At 41.2% G+C, this 25,573-nt stretch overlaps 1 protein-coding gene across 1 annotated transcript; it reads right to left on the reverse strand.

Moving 5' to 3' along the window:
• Positions 1-1,726: 1,726 nt before the first annotated feature.
• BRMS1L (BRMS1 like transcriptional repressor) lies at positions 1,727-25,573 on the reverse strand. Its single transcript, XM_033062959.2, has 10 exons — positions 25,362-25,573; positions 20,820-20,910; positions 16,903-17,030; positions 14,450-14,529; positions 9,006-9,102; positions 8,560-8,643; positions 7,131-7,195; positions 5,693-5,732; positions 4,864-4,990; positions 1,727-3,269 (listed from the first exon to the last, which is right to left on the reverse strand). The coding sequence occupies exons 1-10, from the start codon at positions 25,495-25,497 to the stop codon at positions 3,146-3,148; spliced, it is 972 nt and encodes a 323-aa protein (XP_032918850.1). The 5' UTR covers positions 25,498-25,573; the 3' UTR covers positions 1,727-3,145.

Here is a 25,573-nt window from a genome sequence, read left to right on the forward strand (position 1 = left end):
TCTTAGGAATGTGCCCTCAGAATAGAGCTTACCTTGCCACATGAAAAAGGATGTGTGGACAGGGCTGTCACCTATCAATCTCTTATCATAGATTGATAGAAAGGTTTGGGTTAGAAGGGGCCTTGAAAGACTGTTCAAGTTCCATCCCCTCTACCATGGGCAGGGACACCTTCCACTAGACCAAGCTGCTCAAAGCATCAAATGGATTAAAGTAATGAAGATTTTAGCTATTTAAATGCAAAGTCTATAGGACACATGGTTTCTTTCTCCTTACCTTTCTCCCCTGTCCTCTAAAAAACAAAAAAAGGGAAAAAGAAGCTGCTCTTTCTCACAGTAGTAATTGAAGAATTTCTCCAGGAGATGGGAAGCTGTATTAACATGTCTCTCTTTTGATAAAAAGAACAAAACCAAACAAAACCTCACACAGAACAAATCAAACCTATTGTTGGAAGACAGCATAGGTTTTCAAAATGAGTGAGGATTTAAGTACTTAATCATCTCTTACCACTTGATGGGAGTGGTGAGCTACCTACACAGGCCTTTGCTTACAGAGTAAGATGTTCATCAACTATAAATAGCTCATCTTTATAATTTAAAAATAAACACTACAATAAAATGCCAAAATTCAAATGCATTTGGAACAGGTTTAAGACCTGCTTATTATTAAATACCTAAGCTAAACTCCACATGATACTTACACAGTAAGTGTTGCCAGGTTAAATCAATTGCATTCCAACTAAACATATCAGATACTTCATTGCGGGAAAGATAAGCAGGTCAATTTGCTCTGTGTATTTGGCAAAAACCAGGCCACAACCCCTCTGAAACACAGCTATTGATAGAGAAGTCTTTTCTACACATGTACAGAAAGTTATTTTTGCCACTCAGTGCCTCTTGTTCTTCACTTACTTACCTTTTCACATATTACAGAATTCTTTTCAGCATTTTACAGATCTAAATCCTATTTGTAGGTTAAAGCTTGAAAAGTATTAATGTAGTGGTGTAAAAGACAAAACAGATGGACAAGAGGTTAACAATGTCTCAACTTCAAAGGACTAAAATCTGTGGAAGACCTCTCTTACATGTTATGTCGAATCAAGCAAAACACCTAAGCATAAAACAATTAACCAGTTATAAACAAAGACCAACCTTACAGCTCTCCCATCACATATGCAGAAATGGTGACAGGTCAAAAAGGAAAGTCACAGCTCAGTTACTCAGTTGTCTGATCACTAATCCATACTGCTATGATTATTACCTCTCATGCTGATATGAATTATGTTTATTCTGAATTAAGAAACCACACTGACAAAGTATCAGTCCAAACTGCAAGGCTTGCAGTTTCGCAAATTTTTGCTTGTAAATCAGATCAGAAAAAGCTGGAGGAATAATCAAGTCCAGCTAGAGAGATGCAAAATACAGAAGAGGTAAAAGCAAAGGGGTGAATTTAGAGTACCCAGCATGGCCTAAATCAAAATTATTTCAAGAATGTCAACAGTTAGAGATTTATAAAAATGACAGAACAAGGCTTCCATAAAATAATTTGCAAAAGTGTGTAAAAACAAAATCTATACATACAAAATCTCAAAAATAAAAAGTGCAATTCATAGGCTTTTTTTAAAAGCTTTAGGCCTTCTGATTATTTAAGAATATTTCCCTCTGTTATTTGGTAGATCAACAATTCCAACAAGACTAGAAAATCAAAGAGCAAAACAACATAAAGATGTCCACTACCACAGATCATTTATTTATATACTAAGTTAAAAAATGCAAATATTTAATTACAAAAAGTTTATCAAACAACTGTATACATACTGTTCATATTGTTAAAAGCCAACATGTCAATTGATACTTTATGTACATTTGATTTATAATGTCATACAATTGTAGAAAAGCATCACTCAGCAGAAACTGATTTGGCATTTGGAAAGTACTTACCACCCTGCACTAGAAGAGACGATTAATTTATATGTTACAATAAAAATATTTATTTGCTGTGATCATTTAAAGCAAATGGATGCTTTATTTTCTCCAAGAGGAACCATCATAAGTGGAGATTAAAGTGCACATAACCAACGCATTAACAATTCTTCAACAATCCCATCTATCATTCTAGATGCTTGAAGCACATCACAGTAACATCAAGGATTTAGGACTTTTCGCTGTGGCTAGAAGAGCAAGACTTATAAGACATTCAGCTTCCTAAGCTGCATGAAATACTTCTGGTGTACAGTAAAATGAAATGGGGTACAGAAATGTTGAAAATAAATGTTTGGTGAAAAACTCAGTGAAAATTCCACCAGATATATGACTTCTGGGGAAATATCTTCCTTTCCTAAGAAAAATTTATCATATTTCATACAACTGTGGACCAAACATGCAGGCCATGCAACAGCATTTATGTAACCACCCCCCCACCCCCCGTCCTTCTTTGTGGGCTACATATAATACAGGTTGGAGCAACACTGTCTACCTTATGCATAAATTTTGCTGGCAATCAAGAAAAAACATCACCAATGATTTGTCTGCTATGGAATAGGGTCCTACACTAGAAAAGTGCCCTTCAAAAACATAGTTCAAAATATCGGCTTTGTCTCATTACAAGCAGTATAGTAAACCCTACAAAATGTAACACAGTCGGTACTAGCAGAGCTGTTGAAGACAATAATTTAAATAAATCGGTACACTTTGGTTAAAAGAATGCTTATGCATGTTACAATCTATTCAAAAGCAACAGCTGAGCAGGCTAAATTTACATCCACAAGAGAAGCATGACAGTCACTGAAAATAAAGTGAGTTGCTGGCAATTACGGTTATAAACTTTTTCGCACCAACTGGTCACCAATGGAAAAAGATTTTTTTTTTCATTTTACAAGTATGATAAGTTTTGAAGCATTATTACTCGAAGAGCATACTTCATATCTTAGGCACTGGACCCAATTTAGAGGCAAAATGTCTGTTAACAGGATTTACCCTCCTTAGGTTTCTGAAGGCCGTCCATACGAAGCTTACATACAGCACGACCAATACACATTAGATACTGCTGTAAATACATAAGGAATACAAAACACTATTAAATACAATTTTCACCCCATGGCACATCACGCATGGCAATACCACTTGTTGCATATCCAGTGAGCAATGGTCAGTTGTGGTTATGCTTTATTGAATATTTTCCTTTCTGTAGCTGAGAAATATACAGCTTAGACTTGCTTCCATCCGGTCTTTTAAACCAAACTTCATCATGGTTAATTGTTGTAATTATGGCACTACAGAAAATGAGGGGAAAAGGGTCAGGGGAAGAAAAACAAGAAGAGTTTAGAAAGCTTATAAGCTAAAAATAACTTCAAAACCACAGCTGTATTTCCACACAGTAAAAGAAAATACGCATTAGTTGTAAATGCTCTGCCCAAAAGATACTATCACCACTCTAAGGATAGTTTTTAACAGAACTCCTTGGCAACTGCATGTGTCTTTAGTGAAGGTGGCTAATGTTCAGCCATCTATTTTAATTCTCTTACAAGAAAACCCTACAGGTGCAAATACTTTCATTGTTTAAGAGTAACACTCACATAGAGAAAACACAACAATAAACTACCCATAGTAAAAACAAGAAAAGTCTTAAAACTATATTGAATATGAAGTACTTGAAAAAAATTTGAACAACTGAGGACATGATTTAAAGCACAAAATGTATTCAACTCTTACTCACCATATGAAGATCACAAGAAATAAACTGAAAATTGATTTACTGATTCACTGTTAAATGAGCCCTCCTTATATGCTCCTAGTGGTAACCCTGAACACCAATAGTGAACAAAACTCCCTCCCCATACCCCACAGAAAAAATATCATTTCAAGTAGACTAATGGGGAAAACAGAATGCACAAAACCAAAGACTAAAACAATTAACAGAACAAAGATCAATTGCACACTGAGTGTGACAATTCCCTCTAGTCTTAGAAGTTGTGGGGATTTTGAAAGCCCAGGAAAGCTCCACTGCATGATTGCCCTGTTAAGCATCAGTTTTTTGGCTTTTGTCAGACACTGAATGCTAAGATCTTTACTTGGCCCAGTATAACTGCTGAACTCTGCTAAAATAATCCAGAGGTTTTTAAACTTCAAACACAATCTAAGGTACTAAAATACCTTCCTTTTTCAGCCCTGAACAAACACCAAAATCACTGAAATTTTTTCCTCTTCACCATACACAAGGAAGAAGAGAAACAGCCAGTTCTACAGTAAACTACTGATATATGAAAAGTCAATTTTCCTGAGTACATGTGTATATTTAATCAATGTTGGGCTTAGACTTATTTGCCCCATTCAGTAAAAGGTAAGATATTTAATTTTAAATACACTCAGATTTTTAGAATTTACAAATATTATCCATACATAGAAAATTTATAGATCTTAAATGTTCAACCAAATTTGCACTCTAAGATTGTTCCAAGGTAGGACCTTTCTTATGAGAAAAAAATATAATTAAAAAGTTCTCTCTTCTTTCAGAGCACTAATCAACAGAAAACAAAGCTTATCTTCAACCACATAAAGTTTTTCCATAATTAAGTATTTTTGGGTGGGCCAACAGATAAATTCTCAAAGCAACAAACTCAAAGGCTATCAGAAACTAGTAACAGCTTAAATTGTTAGCGAGATCCAAACTTGACAACCCTTCAGTCAATTCCAACCTTTACTGGCCTCTCACAAGTCAGCACTCATCTTTAGTGTCTTCCACTAAATGTCATTAGCAAATGTCACTGAGGTGGTAGTATTTCCACATAGGCCTTACTCTTTAATGCCATCACCCTAGCTACTGCTTAACATGAATGTACAGAGCTGCACAAATAAAATAATCTTTACCTTGTAGGACATTCATCTTTCTTATCAATGCATATAGTCTGCCCTCGTCCATACCACTCGCCATCATAATAGAGTCTTCCTTCTTCAGATCTAGCACTATGTAGGTGCTTTTCTAATTTGACAGGTGCTAAATTAAATAATAAAAGTGATTTAATATTGACTTCACAGAAATCAGTTAGGTGCTTAAATACACTTTCATCAAGTTATTTACACAGAATACACATTTTTCCAACAGTAGTCTGTTTCTTAATAATTGCATGAAAATTGGAAGCAACATACCTTTCTATTTCCATGCAGATAATTAAGTTATATTTTCATTTTCAAATAGAAGCTATCACCTACATGCCTCCTGTCCCTTTTCCTCCTCACCTCCAAATATGTGACTTAGCAAGAACATGCATCCCACTTCAGTGCTAAATATGAGTACCTCTCCTTTCCCACAGCTTTGTTTTTTCAGGGTTGTAGCGTGCAGTCAATGTGAGCATCCTTTGAAATGCACCTGTAAGGTCCAGATGCTCTCAATTTTTTGCTTTATCTTGTGCAAATGCTGGCACAGCTTGCTGATATGAAAAACCACTGCTGATATGTAAACCACTGCTAGAAGCCTGAATTTTTGTTGATAATTTCCTAGAATTTGTGTCAACACAAACAAAAGCAATCAAGCTACAGGTATTAGGACCTGAGAGAGGGGAAAGACAAAAGTCACATCTTCCAGCTACTTCATCCCATCCTCCATCTCTACACCAGTACTGTAGTGAATACAATCTGCCTGGATGCAGTTTGCATCACTGCAAGTTCTGTCTTGAAAAACCAGACCACGTTTACTTACGTTCTGGCTTTACCCTGTGTGGTCCCAGCGTAGCCATTGCCTTGAAACACAAAAGAAAATTAAAGTTAGTTAGCAGGCAGATTAATTTTGTCTTAACTGCCATCTTTAGTTGTGGAGTAACATGCAGTGGTATTTGTTTTTATATGCAAGTATATACTTGCATTTACATGCAAAAAATACAATGAGAATTCTAAAACAAAAATGTGTTCAATGGTGACTTGGTAGCTAAATAAAAAAGTATTTTGAGGGTGAAAGAAATCACCTTCTTCATTAAATTTTGATTTCAATAACTCAAGTTTTTCTAAATTAAATCCTCAAAATTGCTCTCATGTAATTCTGTCAAGAAAACACAAAATTACATTAACTCAGTCTGAAAAACAAAATGCTATATAAACAATCCAGTCTTTTAATTTATTTGTGAGTTTCACATAAGCTCACAAATGTTATTTCATGCAAACTCCAGACCACACATAACCTTGGGGGGAAAAAAAAAGCACTCAAAGAGTTTTTGGGGGTTTATTTGTTTTGCTCTAGGGGATTTTAAAAATTATTTCCAGAAAAGGTAAAACCCTAGATCCTGGGTTTGCTGCTAATTGTTTAAAATTATGCAAAAATATAGAAAGGAATAGGAGGGAAAAATATTTTGTGTCTGCTCCTCTGATGCGATAGAAAGAGAAAACATAAAGGCCACATTTCACTTCTCATTTAGGAAATAGGTACAGGAGAGACACTGACTCAGAGCCAACTCCCCACCAAGTTTTTGAATTCACCTAAGTGGTTTGCTATTCCATAAGCTGGGATGCACTAGGACACTAGGGGAAGCTTTCTGGCTGCAGATGCAAGGCAAGGACAGCATTTCATTACAGCAAGATCCTTCAACAGTCTTACAAAGATCTAACAAAGGGAATATGCAATTAAAAGATGGGTTTATTTTTTCGAATACATCAATTGACTGAACCAATTTCTCTTCCTGTAAACTATGATTCTCTTGTAATCTGAGAAAAACACAGTTCCTCATTTTTGTGGAAAAAAGAAGTATAAGGGGAGGTCAAATCACAGAAATCTGCTTTAAAAAAACCTTACTATATGAAAACAAGCTGTATGAGATTTTAAAAAAAAATTCATATAAAGCAAAATCCTATATATACTATTCTATCATAGTTTCTACCCAATTAGCCTAAACTATCAGAAAGCAGATCCACTTAACACAGGCTTTAGGCTCACTTTTTCATGGAAAACTACAGATTCCCCATTTTAGAGATATCCTCTTGCACCACTTTAACAGGTTCCTCTGTATGATTCGGGTAGAATCAGAAGAAATAGCAATAACAGAGTTTGAAGTGAAAGGATTAACTGACTACTGAAGAACTACAAGTCTATTTAGCGTTTTGATCATGTAAGAAATCCACAGTCGTTGTCATTCATCCTTTCATCTTACCTTCCTTATTGTTGTCCAGTCTTCAAGAATATCAAGGTCTTGTAACATATAAACTATATAAGGGCGTGGAAATGTTAGGGAAAACTCTTTTAAACAGAAATAATGAGAACACTCTAGTGTCTGTAGAAATATATTAACAGCTCTGTTCTGCAGATCTTTCACAGAAAGTGTACCAACATGAAGCAAAAGCTCAGTGCAAACATACCCATCTTTGAATTATGCAACCTAGAAGGATACTATAAGAATCATTAAATGAGGTAATAATAGTATGTAGATATTCAGGCTACTGGAGTTCAACAGAAGGATAAGATAAACAGCTGAGATAACACCATTCCATTCCTAACAGTTCAAAAATTACTTTATTAGCAGTAATTCAAATTACAATTAAAATTCCTTGCAATTTCAATGTACCACTGCAAAACAGCACCTACATTAACATCAGCTTATAATTATTTTTACAGTATTCCACATCATATATCTTCAACAGAAAAGTATGTCAGCACCACATATCTGAGTATCAAATATCCAAAAAATAGGAGGTGAAAAGGCAAACCCCCCCTTCCTTAAACTATCAACTGCAAAGTAAAAAATGTGTAATAGAACAATAAATGAACTTCAAAACAAAACTCCATATAGTACAACTATTCCATTACAATAGACTTCACTTTTTGTTTCTCCCCATTTCATCTCTGAAAAATAAGTTTAGCTTATTTTCTATGGTGCTATGGATGTATAAAAACAAAAATCTCCTATAATGGAAAGCAACTTTAAATTCCATTTGAAATTTTAAAAATCCTAATCCACTTTCAAATTTGTTTTACCCTAAAGAGCAAAAAATTGCAAATCAAAAGCTGTGTAAAATGTCTAGGTATTTGCTCTGCACAGATATGACAAGTAAATAACTATTTCTAAACTACAATCAAAAAGAACAAATTCATTTACTTCAGAAAAGATTCACTACTGAAAGGATTTTTTAGCATTATAAACTGCCTGACACTGCTGAGATTTTATACCTAATACTATATTAGCATTTTTGGTTTGGAATACACTCTAAAATGGTAAGGTCACTCATAATTCTCATAATCCAATGCTATTTATATGGTTAGTTGGTGATGTTCAAGGGGCCTAACTTGATTCTGCTTTTCTCTTGTAACTCTATTTTTCTTTAAGAGTTAGAAAAATCAACTTTTAGAAACATTTTCTACATAAGACTTGTAGCTAGGTGAGAGAATCTTAATTTCAATTTTCATGATGGGATGGATGTGTCAACATGGTTTCGCTAATCTGAATTAGAATAATGTCTGCCATGCAAACATCAGTTTTGATAATGAATTATCACTTCAACTTGATATTAATGACACATGTAATAAAATTAGCTATAAAACTGCAAACACTACTAGAAAGAACAACGATTTCAGTAAAAGGATATCTGATACAACAACAGGTTTCTTCTTATCTGGGCTAAATGGATCCTTCCTTTTCTTCCTGGACTGGAGCTCATCATTCCATAATTCTGAAAAGATATTAAAAAAACATGCTATGAATCAGAAACAGTTTCATGTTTAGCTCTTTTTATAGCAGAAAACACTGTCCAAAAATGAAAAATAATATTTTCTGGTGAGATGCTGTTTCTAAACAGAATAAAGGTGTTAAAAGATTATGTAGGCATAGATTAATACTCTCAAAAGACACAAGGGATGCTGACAACTATTAAACCAAAGCTGAAGTTTAAATTCAAACCCCTGCCCAAAGTCTACAGCTGAATAGCTTTCTAAAAGATAACCTAAAACTCACAGAAATGTACAGTTTACTAATCAATAGCCATCAGAAGACTAAAAACAAATTTAAAAAAACCCAAACTGGATTTCCATCTACCTGAGGTAATGTCAATGCTATGTCTGTCTTCCTCAAGTCTTCTAATCTTCTCTTCTAGTTCACTTTGTACAGTATCATACAAGAGAAGCTTCTCACTCTGTAAAAGCAAGATTACAGATTTTTACATTACTGAGTTCAATAATCTAAATATTGACAATTTAAGGCATCAGTGGAAGGAACAAAAAATAGCTTTTTCACAACCCACAAAGCATATGACATCTCCCTCTATTCACTTTCTTAGCATGAGATCCTAGCTCCTTAAAGACAGCACACTCACTTAGCACAAGTGAAAATATAATTATATATTTATCAACTACTGGTACCAAGAGAAATTAAGAGCATGCAGCTAGCTCTCCAGAATAACGTTTTGCATCTTAACACAAACACAGTATTTTTCTTCTGGACAGAAGAGATTTATTCACAATGGGTAACTGTAAAGTAGTGACCTCTATGCCACTTTTTATTAGAAATCACAAAAGCAAATGTTTTCATGGAAAGCTTTTTATAAAGCTACCTCCTATACTAAATTACACAGTATTTATATAGGTCAGTTACTTTTTCAAAGTCAGCATCAAAATCCATTCTCTAACAGATTAATTTAGAACTAAGCTGAGTTCCAAGCCTTAGAGAAATTACTCAACTGCTCTTTCATAAGTTTGCGTATTTCCAAAACTGCGAGTAGAAAATACAGCCAATTGTTAGAGTTTAATATTCACTTTCAGTGAGCAATGTCTTCAACAACTCTGGAAAACAGGGAGCTTGGACTTGCTGAAAAAACACCGTAAGCAGCTCAAGTCAATTCATCCAGCAATCTGCTACCATGTCTCTGTCAGAAGCTGTAGTTCCCTACAACCAAATGAGCAATGTCTGCTCCTCAACTGCTCTCGCCCACAGCACAGAAAACTTCCCTTTACCAGCGTTCAAGCTAGTTTGCTGGAGTGAAGCATCTCTTGAGGAATGAGCAAAGATCCCTATTCCACTAAATGACAGTCAGAGCTACCATTCCCTCAAGTTACAAAGTATTCAAATTCTAAAGACCTCCTTTCACATATTTTTCAATGCCTCATTATAAAAAACATTTCCCAGGCAGAAGTCTTTTTACATATATCTGAAGTGACAATTGAGTGTTATCTATTCTGAGACCACTTTAAAATTGAATTTTAAAACTGAATAGTGTTTGTGTTTGGACATGTGTTCTGCTTCAGATACCTAGTAACAAATAAGGTGCGAAAAGGTATTACAGGCATCAGAGGCATTCTTGATGAATGATTATATTCCAGAACAACAGTAATTCTACAAGCAGCTTTTCTGACTTAATAGAGACTTGTATTGCATGGTGAATTCTGAATGTTTCACATAACAGCAGAACAAGGGACAAAGACCACCTTAAGGTGTAATACATAGCCAAAGCAAATTGTTCAATCATGGATAAGAGACCTTGCAAGTCTTACAGGATTCTGTCCAGCCTCAGGAGTACTCACAGGAGCAAAGACAGCCACTAATAAGCCGTCCTTCATAACACCTAATTCTTTCCCAAGGCATTAAGAAAATGGAAAGCTTTCCAGAAGTACACATGCATACTCTAGCTTTTTTGGTATAGTAGGAACCAGGAATTCAGGAATATGGTGAACCACTCAGAAGAAAAAACCTTTAAGCAACTGTAAGGGGACTGAGGAGTACTATGATGAAAACCTCAGGATTTAAGCTATGTACAGCATTGGACATACAAGCACGTGAGTGTTTGTACTACAGTGTCCAGTACTTAGATAGATGAACAGCAATCTTTATGTTCAAGGAAAGATATCTATTTTTCTTGTAACTGCTTTTGAAATGACAACTCTATCAGCAGCTAACGCATCTCAAAAATACTTCTTTGGTTTTGTTATTAAAATGTAAGTCATTTTTAGCTAATATTATCTCAGGTATTTTAGTTACAGTAATTTCACGACTATAAGGCGCACCCTTTTGACTAAAATCTCCCCCCAAAACCGGAAGTGCGCCTTATAGTCCGGTGCGCCTTATCTGATCTACAAAGTTGCAACATTTGCCACCCCGGAAGTGAGAGCCCGTCGGCATCGGGGCCGCCCCCGCGCGGGGCGGACCCGCCGGTATCGGGGCCGCCCCCGCCGGCATCGGGGCCGCCCCCGCGCGGGGCGGACCCGCCGGTATCGGGGCCTCCCCGCCGGCTTCGGGGCCGCCCCCGCCGGCATCGGGGCCGCCCCCGCGCGGGGCGGACCCGCCGGTATCGGGGCCGCCCCCGCCGGCATCGGGGCCGCCCCCGCGCGGGGCGGACCCGCCGGTATCGGGGCCGCCCCCGCCGGCATCGGGGCCGCCCCCGCCGGTATCGGGGCCGCCCCCGCCGGCATCGGGGCCGCCCCCGCGCGGGGCGGACCCGCCGGTATCGGGGCCGCCCCCGCGCGGGGCGGACCCGCCGGTATCGGGGCCTCCCCGCCGGCTTCGGGGCCGCCCCCGCCGGCATCGGGGCCGCCCCCGCGCGGGGCGGACCCGCCGGTATCGGGGCCGCCCCCGCCGGTATCGGGGCCGCCCCCGCCGGCATCGGGGCCGCCCCCGCGCGGGGCGGACCCGCCGGTATCGGGGCCGCCCCCGCCGGCATCGGGGCCGCCCCCGCGCGGGGCGGACCCGCCGGTATCGGGGCCGCCCCCGCCGGCATCGGGGCCGCCCCCGCCGGTATCGGGGCCGCCCCCGCCGGCATCGGGGCCGCCCCCGCGCGGGGCGGACCCGCCGGTATCGGGGCCTCCCCGCCGGCTTCGGGGCCGCCCCCGCGCGGGGCGGACCCGCCGGTATCGGGGCCTCCCCGCCGGCTTCGGGGCCGCCCCCGCGCGGGGCGGACCCGCCGGCTTCGGGGCCGCCCCTGCGCGGGGCGGACCCGCCGGTATCGGGGCCTCCCCGCCGGCTTCGGGGCCGCCCCCGCGCGGGGCGGACCCGCCGATATCGGGGCCGCCCCCGCCGGTATCGGGGCCGCCCCCGCCGGCATCGGGGCCGCCCCCGCGCGGGGCGGACCCGCCGGTATCGGGGCCGCCCCCGCGCGGGGCGGACCCGCCGGTATCGGGGCCTCCCCGCCGGCTTCGGGGCCGCCCCCGCGCGGGGCGGACCCGCCGATATCGGGGCCTCCCCGCCGGCTTCGGGGCCGCCCCCGCGCGGGGCCGGCCCGCCGACATTGGGACGGCTCCCTTGCGGGGGGTGTTAAAGCCGCAGGGATCGGATCGGCTGCTGCGCGGGGGGGGCGAAAGCCGCAGGGATCGGATCGGCTGCTGCGCGGGGGGGGCGAAAGCCGCAGGGATCGGATCGGCTGCTGCGCGGGCGGGGCGAAAGCCCCCGGAAACACGGCGGTCGCCGCGCGGGTGGGGCGAAAGCCCCCGGAATCACGGCGGCCGCCGCGCGGGGTGGGCGAAAGCCCCCGGAAACACGGCGGTCGCCGCGCGGGTGGGGCGAAAACCCCCAGAAGCACGGCGGCCGCTGCGCGGGGGGGGCGAAAGCCCCCGGAATCACGGCGGTCGCCGCGCGGGGGGGGCGAAAGCCCCCGGAATCACGGCGGCCGCCGCGCGGGCGGGGCGAAAGCCCCCGGAATCACGGCGGCCGCCGCGCGGGCGGGGCGAAAGCCCCCGGAAACACGGCGGCCGCCGCGCGGGGGGGGTGAAAGCCCCCGGAATCACGGCGGTCGCCGCGCGGGTGGGGCGAAAACCCCCAGAAGCACGGCGGCCGCTGCGCGGGGGGGGGCGAAAGCCCCCGGAATCACGGCGGCCGCCGCGCGGGGGGGGCGAAAACCCCCAGAAGCACGGCGGCCGCCATGCGGAGAGGGGGAAAACCGCCAGAATCGGAGCGGCTGCCACGCGGGGAGGGGGCAAGCAGCTGGAATCGGGGCAGCGGCGGCACGGGGCAAGCCTGCCGGCATTGGGTCACCCGGAGCGCCAGGGAACTCCCGGAACAGCGGGGCCCTGGGGATGCTGCACGGAGCGGCGGTGGGCATAGCCCGGCCCTGCCGGGTACAGGCAGGCCCGGGAGCCAATGGCTGCCGGATTGAGGCGGGGCCTCGGCCAGGAAGCGTGCGGGAGGAGCTGGGGGCGGAGCCTCGCTGCAAAAAAAAACCCGGTGCGCCTTATAGACCGGTGCGCCTTATCTGATCTACAAAGTTGCAAAATGTGCCGGCTCCCGGGGGGTGCGCCTTATAGTCCGGTGCGCCTTATGGTCGTGAAATTACTGTACTTTCTTCATAATATTTTTATAAAAAAGGTAAAAAATCATGTGGGAATCTATTAAGAACGTGATAACGAGAAATAAGAAGCCTTATTATATATATATATCTATCTGCTAAGCCAAACTAATAAAAAGGTCTTCAACATCTTTATTAACAACTCAGACACAGGACTCGAAGGAATACTAAGTAAGTTTGCCAACAACACTAAATTGGGACGGGCTGCTGGCTCCCTCAAGGGCAGAGAGGCCCTGCAGGGAGACTTTGACAAATCAGAAGGCTGGGCAATTGCCAACCAAATGAATTTTAAAAAGAACAAATGCTGGATTCTGCATCTGGGACAGGATAATCCTGGATGTACAGACAGACTGGGGAATTAGAAGTTGAAGGGCAGCACCACAGTAAGGGACCTAGGGCTTCCGGTTGACAGCTGAATATGAGCCAGCAGTGAGTGCCATGGCAGCCAGGAGAGCCACTTGTGTCCTGGAGTGCATCAGGCTCAGCATCAGCAGCCAGGCAACGGAAGGCATTGTCCTGCTCTGTTCTGGGGCAGCCTCACCTCGAGTGCTGGGGACAGTTTGGGGTGCCACAAGATAAGAAAGCCACTAATGTAAGAGTGCTCAGAGGAGGCCCGGGAGGTTGGTGCAGGCACTGGAAGGGAAGCCATATGAGGAGCAGCTGAGGTTACTTGGTCTGTTCAGCCTGGCAGAGACTGAAGGGAGACCTCATCTTCGTCTTCAATATCCTCACACAGGGAAGCAGAAGCACAGGTACCAATATCTTTACTTTCATGACCAGGGACAGGATTTGAGGAAAAGGCACGAAGCTGAGCTGGGGGAGGTTTAGATTGAGTATCAGGAAAAGGTTTTTCAACCCAGAGGGCAGTAGAGAACAGGCTAAAACAGGTTCCCCAGTAAAGTGGTCCCAGCTTGTCTGAGTTCAACAAGTGCTGGGACAGCACTCCTAGGCACATGGTTTGATTCTTGGGTGTCCTGCACAGGGGCAGGAATTGAACTAGATTATCTTGATGGGTCATTTCTAACTCAGGACATTCTATGATTCTAATTTTTAGATGCTTTGAATAACCTCTTCCATGGGATTAAATATTACACAGCAATTGCATTGAAATAGCAAATAACTGCTATAATAAAAACATGTACTGAACCTGAAAAGCATGACAGACAGTAAAGTTAGATGAAATTAGCTAACAATGTGAAACAGCTGGTACAACCTCACAGTGCTGTCGAGACGCTTGAATTTCACATTCATACTTATTCTTCACAGATTCCAGACAAAGCTCTCTATAGATTCCTGTAATCAGACAAATTACAGCAATATTACTTTCTTTAGCAAATATCTGACTTCAGAATTCTATTTTAAGACTGCCTGCAAGTCTCAACACATGCACACAGTGGAAAATACAGATATATAAAATTAGGCACTTAAGAGTGGCTGGCTGCTTTAATGAAGATAAGTAAGAACAAGTAAATCCTCAATTCTAAAGATCTGAGAAAAACTAAATGCTATTTTAACTCCACCTGTCGGTCAATAAATTATGCCAGTGGTCACATTAACTTTAGAAAATAAGTCTATTTCATATTTGTGATCAAACTATCCTGAATATTATCCGTTTTCAAACTCAAGTACTGAATGACCTCTTCTATTTTCTAATTGGGTTTGGGGCTTTAAAAAAAAGCTAGAAAACTGATTGAAAGAAAAAGGTCTTACGAATTAGTATTTTGAATAAGACTTACTTTATAATGCATGACCTTAATAAATTACATTAATTAACAAGACTGTTCCATTCTTAAAAACAGTCACCTTGTGATAAAGGGTACCGCTTCTAAGTATTAGGAGCATTTTTAGACACTTCTGGAAATGTGTCCACTAAGCAGCTGAAAAAAACCTGGGAGGTACCTGAAATGTAATATCTAATTTGAACTCTATGTTAGACACATTACTTGATCCCATGAGAGACAAATGGTCAATAAAGCTATCACAACATCAGTGGAGGCCAGCATAACTAATGGGCTGCTTCAAGGCATCATTTCAAGCATCAATAGAATTTGATTTAATATATTCAATGCATTCAACAGAAAACACTTCTATTGCTTCAGATTAGAAACTTGAGGAGTTAAGTTTGCACACACAATGGCGATGTCTTGCAGCTGAAGAACTTTCAAAACCAACTTCCTTATAATTCAACTTACTATAAACGAACACAGTACTAGAGGAACAAAACTACTAGTAGCAATCCCTCTGAAAAACAAACCACAAAGTATTGCATCATTCATCTTTCCACAGTGAAGTTATTAGAGAATTCAAAATGTTCTCTTCTTACATTGCTATGTTATGCTGGCTTTTATTTTCTTATATTTATGGCTGACTGGCATATCTAGGTCACTGTTTATTTGCATGATAGCGAAAAATATAGGTATGAATTGGTCTAGAAGAAACAGCTGTTTTTCTGACTAGCTGTAATAGTCAAGATCCACATTTTGTGTGAATAGTGCCTTAGAGAGCTGAGGAACACAAGTTTGTGTTTTAAGACAGATGCAATTATATCCAAAGTTTAGCTAAATATAGTTTAGTTTGGGGTTCTGTCACCACTTCCTCTTCTTTCTTAGGCAACAGTAGGTCCTTATGGGTTACCTGCTAGAAGTCAAGTCCTGCTATTACTCACTTCTGTAAAGACTCTCAAACAGTAAGAGCAAATAAGCCAGTTCTGCGGTCTCTTGCCTTCTCTGGAATAATTTTATCAAGGTCATTCAGCTGGGGACAAATGGAAAAAAACCTCCTATTTTCTATTCTCTGCTTCAAGGAATCTGCTGGTTTTAAGCTGGGCTTTTTTTACATTGAAACATGGCTCTTCAATGGTGCTGAAGACCTATCAGGAGAACGTGTCGTATCCTGCATACCCCACACCCACCAATATGAAAGCACTGATGGATAGCCACATTTAAAACTGAAAATTAAAAGCCTGGATTAAGACTGTTTTTATACCAAACCTTTTGCAAGTTCTACTGAGATCCTTCTGCAAAGTCCAAGTGGGCTACTTAGGACTGACTAGTCAAGTGAATTTGGGCTCACAACTTAAAACCCAGAAATGCTGGGTCAGCAGCTGAGAAAAAACATTACAGATAACATCTGGAGGGAGAAAAATGCCTTCTTCTATAAACCTGTGTAAACATTAGTTTTAATAACTAACATTCAGCTAAGAGAAAAGCATCAAGGACAAGAGGTTTTTCCTTCTTCCAGAACAGAAGGATAGGAGATACGGACCAAAAGAGCAGGAGTCATACTAGATTGTGAGTATTTCATGACGTAGCACCTACATATCTCTTCAAAAGTGACTATTGTCAAGACTTGATCCAAAACCTTCTGACTAAAAAAATTATTAGCTTTTACTCAGTAAAAGCTTATTGTTCTTATTACACAGGCAACTATCAGGTGAAACATTAAAAAGAGCCGTATTTGTAGTGTGATGTTATCAGACAACTTATGCAAGGAGGTAAGCAACATATTCATTTTGACTTAAAAACTACTTCATATTTAAAATTATCCTACAATATTTCTGATTTTAAAACACATTCCTTCAACAATTCTAAAGAAAATAAAAGATTGACCTTAAAATGCATAGCAAGTTTATACTTTGAAACAGCAATACCCATTTTACATGCCTACCTGCCACCTTGGTTCGGATTTGCATATTTTCTTGTAAAGCTGCCAATGGTTCTAAATATTCAGGTGCTTTTCCAGCTATGACCTCTTGTAGCTTTGCATCCACTTGGCTTAATCTTTCTTTGTAAAGTCTTAAAATAATAGAAATAAAAATAGGTATTTTATTTAAAATAAAATACAAGTTAGAAGAAATATTTTTAAAATAACTATTTGTTATCCCTTTGTTGATGCTATGGAACACTAAACAAAATGAGGGTTTGCTAGCATTTGAATTTTCCAATACATATTTTCTTTTTGAACAATACTATCCATGTCTGTTAAGCCTTTCTGAAATGCAAATGCAAACAATCAGAAGTGCAGAAAGGATAAAATTAAATGTATCTCCATGTCTAAGGAAGTAGGAAAAAAATTGCACATCTGTTAATAATAAGACATGAATCAACATGGAAGAGGAGACAGAAAGGTACAACAGTACATAAGAACAAACTGGGTTATGTCATGAGAGAGAAAGATAAATCGTTTGTGGATAGAAATAATCATTCACATTTGTGTTCACATATCTGCTTCCACACTACCATAAATCAAGCAAAAAGAGATGCAGGTGCTTAATAAAGCAACTCTCAATTCATCTCCTGTGAAAATCTACATATTGTGTACTACTATAAATATAATGAGATAATTTCTGATGTATTCTATTCCTGCCAAAAGGAACTGTAATTAAAATACAGTAATTTCACAACTATAAGGTACACCCTTTTGACTAAAATTTTTCCCTCGAACCCGGAAGTGCGCCTTATCTGATGTACAAAGTTGCGAAATTTGCCAAACCAGAAGTGCGAGCTGTGAGCCGTGGGAGGAGCCAGGCAGCCGGGCCGGGTGGAGGCGGGCCCAGGGGCCCGCGGTACCGCCCCTGCCAGGTGAATGCGGGCCAGGGGGCCCATGGCACTCCCCCTCCCGGGTCCAGGCAGTCCCGGGGACCCATGGCTGCCAGGTTGAGGCGGGGCCTCGGCCAGCAACCGCACGGGGGGAGCTGGGGGCGGAGCCTCGCTGCAAAAAAAAAGGTGCGCCCTATAGTCCGGTGCGTCTTATCTGATCTACAAAGTTGCGAATTTTGCCGCCTCCCGGGGGCTGCGCCTTATAGTCCGGTGCGGCTTATGGTCGGGAAATTACTGTACTTTTATTTTACCTGGAATTCAGTCATTCCATAAAAGCTGATATTTTCTGGCAGACAATGAATAAATCTGCTTGCACTTTGAAGAATTTTATGTAATATCAATTACAAATATTTCAATTTCAATGAAGGTCCACTTACTTGTAACTGTTAGTGTTCCGTGTTAGAATCATCAATATAACTTTTCCTGTTCTCATTTTTCACCTTGCACCCCACAATTAAAAGGTGTGAAATTAAAGCAAACGTGTACAAACTGTAAGTGTTACGAACACATCAGTTGTTACCTGTTTACACGCACATAACAGATGTCCTTGGGACAAGGGTACTACTTTTTCCTTGTTTAAAGTGCACAGGTTAAGTAATTGATTAGACAAAATAAAGTTCATGAATACTAATATATCAAGACCTCTTTGAGAAATAACTGCCTTTTCACCTTGCCACCAGGATCTGTCCTGCAGTCAGCTAACACAGCCTGCAGCTGAACAAACCCCAGTTTTCTGGGCTTAACCCTTGATGAGCATGCTCTGCACATGGTGGTTAACACAGAGCTACAGCAGAATTATTTAGCCAGACCACAAGCCTGGGTGCACAGCACACCAGACTGGGTCAGTCCAAGTACCAGCTACATAAAAGCAAGCAGTTATGGACTGGGTGCTGTCATCACTTGGTACCATGCAGCAGTTGATGAACTACAACTATTTATCCAGTTCTTTCAACCAGTGATTTATTTAAAATGAATAAATGTTACCAAACCACTGTAAACACTACTTATAACATCCAAATTCAGTTTCCCTGAAATGGATGAGGAGGTAGACCCAATCACTACACCATCTGTTAGTTGTGACAAAAATCCCATTGTTTATGCATCTTTTTCTACTTTCCCGATATCATCTCCCTGTTCACAGCTGCTTCTCCCTATAATCCCTCTTCCATCATTCTAATGCTCCATTTCTGGTATTCCCACCATCACTGTTCTTTCAGCCCACACAAACATCTCTATCTCTCAATGTGTCTCTACAATGCCTTCCTCCATAGACCACAGTCTTACCACCTTCTCAAACACCATTTGTAAACCCTAAGCCCCCAAAAGTACTTGCTTCCTTCCTCTCAAGACCACTCTCTTTCAGACTCACTCCCTAAAGATCTGTTTCCACAAATTGTTTTCAGTCATCCAAGCTGTTGAACAGATGGAAGAGAAATGCTGAACTGAAAAGTTGACAGTTTTCCAAAAGCCAAACCGATCAGTACCGACTGGCTCTAGTACTCATCAATTGGTTGCATTTCCCAGGTTTTTACATGTGCAGCCCGAAGAACAGCAGGACAATCTTGTCTAGACACTGCAGCAAGGAATTTCTTGTTGGGCAATTCTTTCCAGACCCTGTTACTTCCACACCACACAGTGTCCTCTTATGTAAAGCAAGTTATTTGTCTCAGTTCTGTAGGAGAAAGAACTATCTCACAATATGAATATGCATCTGAACCATAATAACAATTAACTTTTCAATTAAAGTATGTGCCCAAGAACAGACCAGGTCTTCTCAAACTTTCATTTACCAAGCGCTTTATTAAGTTAATTCCCAAAATGCCACCAATTTAAACTTGGATAGATGCATCTAACTTGTCTGTGCATACATGAAAACAAATTTAACTCCACATAGAGTGCTGGAGCTTGTCCAAAGAAGGACAATGAAGTTGGTGAAGGGTCTGGAGCTCAAGTCCTGTGAGCAGTGGCTCTGGGAGTTGGGGTGTTTAGCCTGGGGAAAAGAAGACTCGAGGGAGATCTTACTGCTCTCTACAACTACTTGAAAGTAGTTTGTAGCAAGGCGAGGTCTGTTCTACTTGGTAGCAAGAGGCAGGGCTAGAGGAGGGCTAGAGGAAGTGGTTGCACCAGGGGAAGCTTAGATTGGATATCAGAAAAAAATGTCTTCACTTTAAAGAGTTTTCAAGCATTGGAGTAGGCTGCGCAAGGAAATGGTGGAATCTCCAAAAGTGTTCCAAAAAATGTGTAGATGAGGTGCTTAAAGACATGGTTTAGTAGTGGACCTGACACTGTTAGGTAAATGGTTGGACTTCACAATTTTAGAGGTCTTTTCCAACCTTAATGATTCTATAATACAAATGACACGCTGTAATAAAAATGACAATCACTCTTGAACAACTATGGCTATAAAGTTTATCTCTTCTTTAAAGGATGTTTTTACTAGCTACTTATGTAGGTATTATGGCAGAGAGATAACAGTATTTTCATTTTATCTTGTACTGGTACATGGTTTGCAGTAATCACAAGAAACTTTAATTGGTACCAACTATAAAGACTACTGCTATAAAAAAATCCCCAACCTAATTTCTTACTTACCAAAGATAATGCTTAGGTCTGTCCCACATATATAGAAGTATCAGAATGATACTGAATGAATAAGTAATTAAACAAAACCTCAAATTTCCCTAAAATCCCGGTTTCTTGGTTCTGCCAGGGAGTTTGATGCAACAGACCCAGAGTAGCCCTTCACGGGAACAACATTTCAAAACCATCCTTACAGCAAAACAAAAAATACATGAATACACAGAAGTATGTTAGAACAACTGCCTGCAAGTAATTTCATAATTCCCAGTCTTTACTTGTCTCCAAAAGTAGTATCTACACACATGAAAGACCAGAAAGAAACACCATGAAAGAAACACCAGCTGCACACAATATTTTCATAGAATGGATCCTCAAATGAAGCACTTGAAACATTAAAATACTTACTGATCTTTAAGGTCTGTAAATTGCTTTTCAAGATTGGACATTTCATCTAAACATTCCATTCTTCTTCTTTCACAGTCCTCATCATCCATTTCTAAGAATAAAAAAAAATTAACAATGTAATATATGACCAAATAAATGGGATATTTTGTTTCTAGTGAATGCCAAAGGGTGCTTGAATTTTAGCCATGAACAATTTCTCTCTTGTATGATTATTCTCATAAAGCAGAATATGAGAAATCCCTTAGCATATAAGCTACTAAGTAAGAAACCTAGACCTAATTCTAGAATAAACTCCATAAACAGCAATTCTTCTTCCTCTTAACAGGAAACAACAGCACTGTAAGACCTCAAGCGGGTAATTTCATTACTGAAATAGATACAGAAGATGAAGATGACAAAGACGAACAAGCACCTGACTAACAAGTTCCCTGTTACATTTGTTATATAAAATTCAAGATTTATTTTAGTAATATTCTTTAAAGAAAAGTAACATATAATTTTGAAACAGGTTTCATCCTGTTCAATTAGAAGAATTCTTTGAAGTTGAAATATTAATGTAAAAATATCTGAAATTCATTTTAATGAATATTCAAAATTACTCCAATGAAACACTTCTTAATCTGAAAAATCTAGAACACTGCAGACACCTGACTTTATATGTTTTTATGCAGCAAGAGTAGTTAACGTTAAACTCTTTTCACAGATTTTAATTTTCATTCCTGATTTTTTTTTGTACTTTACCTAAAGTATAGCAACATAAATACACAATTTTTTGCCAAAACTTTTGACACTGCCATTGAGACTAAACATCAGTTGTTAGTTCCATTGGTCTTTTTCAGACTAGAAAACTGAGAAACAAAGATACAAAATTCTTGACTCTTTCTCAACCTTCCCAGGAAAAAAAAAAAAAAATAAAAAAAGGATTTGTTAAGCCATATTCAAAAGTCAGATAAGTGAAACTGTTTTATAACAGCAGTATCCGCAGGAATTAGCCCTCTACAGCCACACTGCAGCTGACCGTTATCAACCAGCAGCAGACATTCAGAAGGGATGGCCATGCACTCAGGAACTGTGACTGAACAGGCGCAAACAGGTCAGATGCTTGAGAGAAGGCATTGTCCAAAGGAGTTCTTACTTATGTAAGCAGGTACTCTGGCAAAAAAAAATCCTACCTCCTGACAGAGAGGCAAAGTAGGATCCTGGACCCAGCAGGGACCACTCTTTTAGGCTATAAACTCTGAGCTTTTTGCTTCTTCCTCACTCACATTTTTCCAACAAACACGTTTAATTGCTTTATGCCGTCTCCTATACCAACTACAGAATGCAGCATGCAAGTCTTCATTCTTACTATTTTGCAAAACAGTATGGCAATTTGTAAAGCTGATGAGGTGAAAGGAGTAGCTTCAGGGCCACTACCTACTTGGAAGAATCTGATTAAATCAGATTTTCTACTCAGACCTCTCTGCACTTAACTTCTTCCTGAAGTCATCACAAGCTTTTAAGACTAAAATCTGTACTAACCTTCTCTGCCTGGATATGAAAACCAGCAGTCAGCACAGCAATACCCATCAGAATTACAATGGCAACTATGAGTCCAACTTAAAGACCTAATGCAGTCTGTCAGACTACTGTTAGTACAATCAAAAGGAACAGTGCACAAAGTTTTAAAACACAATATAATCTGAAGTATTTGAAAGCAGAGCAAGAAAACTTGAAGACAGAACTTAAAAAAAATACAATTAATTGGGAGGGTGGGGGAAGAGCACATAAAGCTGTTAAGAGGTATTATTTATATTAAAATACTGTTCTCTAAAGTAAGGCAGAATGATAACCCCAGAATTAGGCTGAAAATCATATTAAAAAGCAAAGTTTTATTTGATTGTTTGACACAATATCCAAACCAAAAATCGATGTAACAACTTATAATTTGGCCAGATTTAAGGAATGTGACAATCACATTACTCAGAGTTGTCTAAAGCATTTCAGTGCTACAAAAATAAAGCTTCTTCAAAACGTGAGGGCACCTCCCATTGAAACCAAACAGGAACAAGCACTGGGATATCCACAGTTTTTCCCTTTTATTCTCAAACATTTTTCAAATGTGTTGTGCTATGCTTTTGATTCTAAGTTTGCTTCCGTAAGGAGTTCCCTCATAAGCTTTCCTTAAATTAACATAGATTTTACTGTTTGTGTTTAGGGAGTATAAAGCAAAGAAAACTAGAACTGTAATCCTGGCTGAGGATCTGAGCACAGCCAGTGTTGGAGGGGAAAGGGACTGCATCTTACATTTTAAACTTGTGCTGCAAGGAAATTTTACTATTCACTGGCATCTGAGGGTACAGCTGACATCCTTGTAGATAAAGAAATAACTCATCTCTCTCCAACTGCCTCTCAGCTATAAATACTTTCAAAAGTCCTTAACTTTCTGCCTAGAAGTTTTCATTTTACCTATCATCCATACTAAATGTCAATTCACATGCCAAGTTGCTCTTCAATTGGTTCATCTTTATTCTTCTTCCAATAAGATTCATAAAATTATTAAGATTTTCATATTTCAGAGTCCTGAAATACCTTTAATTCTCCACTTATGGAATTTCTTCCTCGTTCTTTCCTACGGAATATGCACTGCTAAAAAGGTAAAATGTTGTAAGACCAAATTTCATGGCTTTCCAATAGAAAATTTATATCACAGGAGGTGAAAGATTGCTTATTTCATATTAAAACAGTTGCTGATAGGCCCACCCTGTCTTAAATCTTCAGATTTACCATACAGTTTCATACTGCAAAAAGTATTAATGGTACTTGTAAATACTTTCAAAGTCACAGTTCACAGTTGTTTTTTCCTACTATACTCAAGCAGTCTAACACAGTAATTAGGGCAACCTGGTTTAAAAATAAAAAAATCCACACAGCACTTAAAATACAACAGCACCTAAAACAGCTTTTTTTAATAAGCTGTGGCCTATATAAAGAGTTTCCAAAAAAATGGCCAAATTCTCCTCTGGGATAGTGAGCATAACTTTTTCAATTAATCTCTAAGAAACTATTCTATATCCCAGTCAATAAAACACCTGCACTAAGTACGTAACATCTAAATGAACAGGATAGAAAGACTGCCAGCTCTCAAGGACGAGTCATGCTTCCTCTAATAACACCTTTTGTATTCTCAGGCATTTACTGGAGACAGAAAAAAAAAAGAAAGTTGAATGCAAGTAAAGTAAATGACAAATACAACAAAGAAAATCATTACTAATTTCAACTGAGACCTATTTCTTGGGGTGCTAATCACTTTAAATCTTTAGAAACAATATGCTTCCAAGGAGTATGTTCATATTGGTCAACACACTGAGACAAGCATGTAATTTTCTGTAATCATCACACTTTAAGTACTCCCTTAAAAGCATTTCTCTGTGGAATGCAACAAAAAATTATCTGGAGAGCTTCCTGCATTGTTTTAAATAAACACAGAGTACATTCACTTAAAACACACTCCTTCCTAATCCCAGATTCTCAGGCACACGGTGTGATTTTTGGGGTGTCCTGTAAAGAGTCAAGAGTTGGTCTCAATGATCCTTCTGGGTCCCTTCCAACTCAGCATATTCAACACCTGTCATTTAGTCAGACAGGGGCCTCAGCACTAAAGCACTTCAGCTGCCAGAACCACATATCAGGTCTAGGACTGATCCTGGTCTACATCGACATCAGCACTTTTCTCCAATCATTAATTCTGTCTAATTTCCTTTCCATCCACTGTCATGCATCTCATCACTAGTCGAATAAGGCACCACACATTCCTACCGGTTATCACCTGGAAATATGTTGTAAGATCAAAGACATAAAGGAGTAATCACAAGGAAAGTTTGAACAGATAATAATATCCTTCTTAACAACATAGTGTAAATTAAACATAAAAAATGACCCTTTTAAAGTTAGATTTCAGCTACTAATGTAATTCAAAATGTACAGTCCAAAGGGAAACTGTGGAAAAAGGAAGGGACCTTCAACCGAGCAGAGGCCCAAGTGATTTGCAAAAGAGGCCAGTGGTAGGTATTCACAGGGTTTCCAATAACCCCTAAAAGGTCTTAAAACACCTAACTGAAATTCTGTGCACACGTATGTACACATGGCACGCCTTTAAGTGGAGACCTCAGCGAGGCGTCCCTCTGCGAGCACGCACTCCAGCCCCGCAGGGCACAGCCCCGCAGGGCACAACCCAGGGCTTTCCCCGGAGCGGAGCAGTGCGGCCCAGGCCGCCATGACCGGGTGCCAGCCCGCTCCGGAGCCAGCGGCTCGGGGCTCAGCGGCGCTCCCTGCCCATGCGCCCCGCCCCGCTCCCGCGCCCCGGCCGGCGGCCCGAAGAGGAGCCGCTGAGCCGAGCCAGAGGCTGGGCCGGGGCGGGGTCACGGGGGGAGGGGAAGGCGGGGACACCGACAGCCACCAGAGCTGGGGCGGAACCGGTGTGTCCCCGGGGCAGCACCGAGCGCTGAGGGAGCCGCCGGGGCGCCCTCTACAGCGGCGCTGCCTTCCGGGCGGCTGCGATACCTGAGCTATCCCCCTCCTCGGAGACGGACGAGCTCTCAGTCTCCTCCTCCTCAGAGCTGCTGCCCTCGTTCTCCCCGTAGTCCACCTCCATCTCATCGTGATTATTCTCTTTCTTCTCCCGGGAATGGACCGGCATCGTCCCCGCCGCTGCAGTGGAGCCCCGAGCCCGCCCTTCCCGCCGCTGCTCCGCCGCTGCCACCGGCCGCTCCGCC

This window comes from Catharus ustulatus, chromosome 6, assembly GCF_009819885.2.
Source record: "Catharus ustulatus isolate bCatUst1 chromosome 6, bCatUst1.pri.v2, whole genome shotgun sequence".
NCBI classification, from domain to species: Eukaryota; Metazoa; Chordata; class Aves; order Passeriformes; family Turdidae; genus Catharus; species Catharus ustulatus.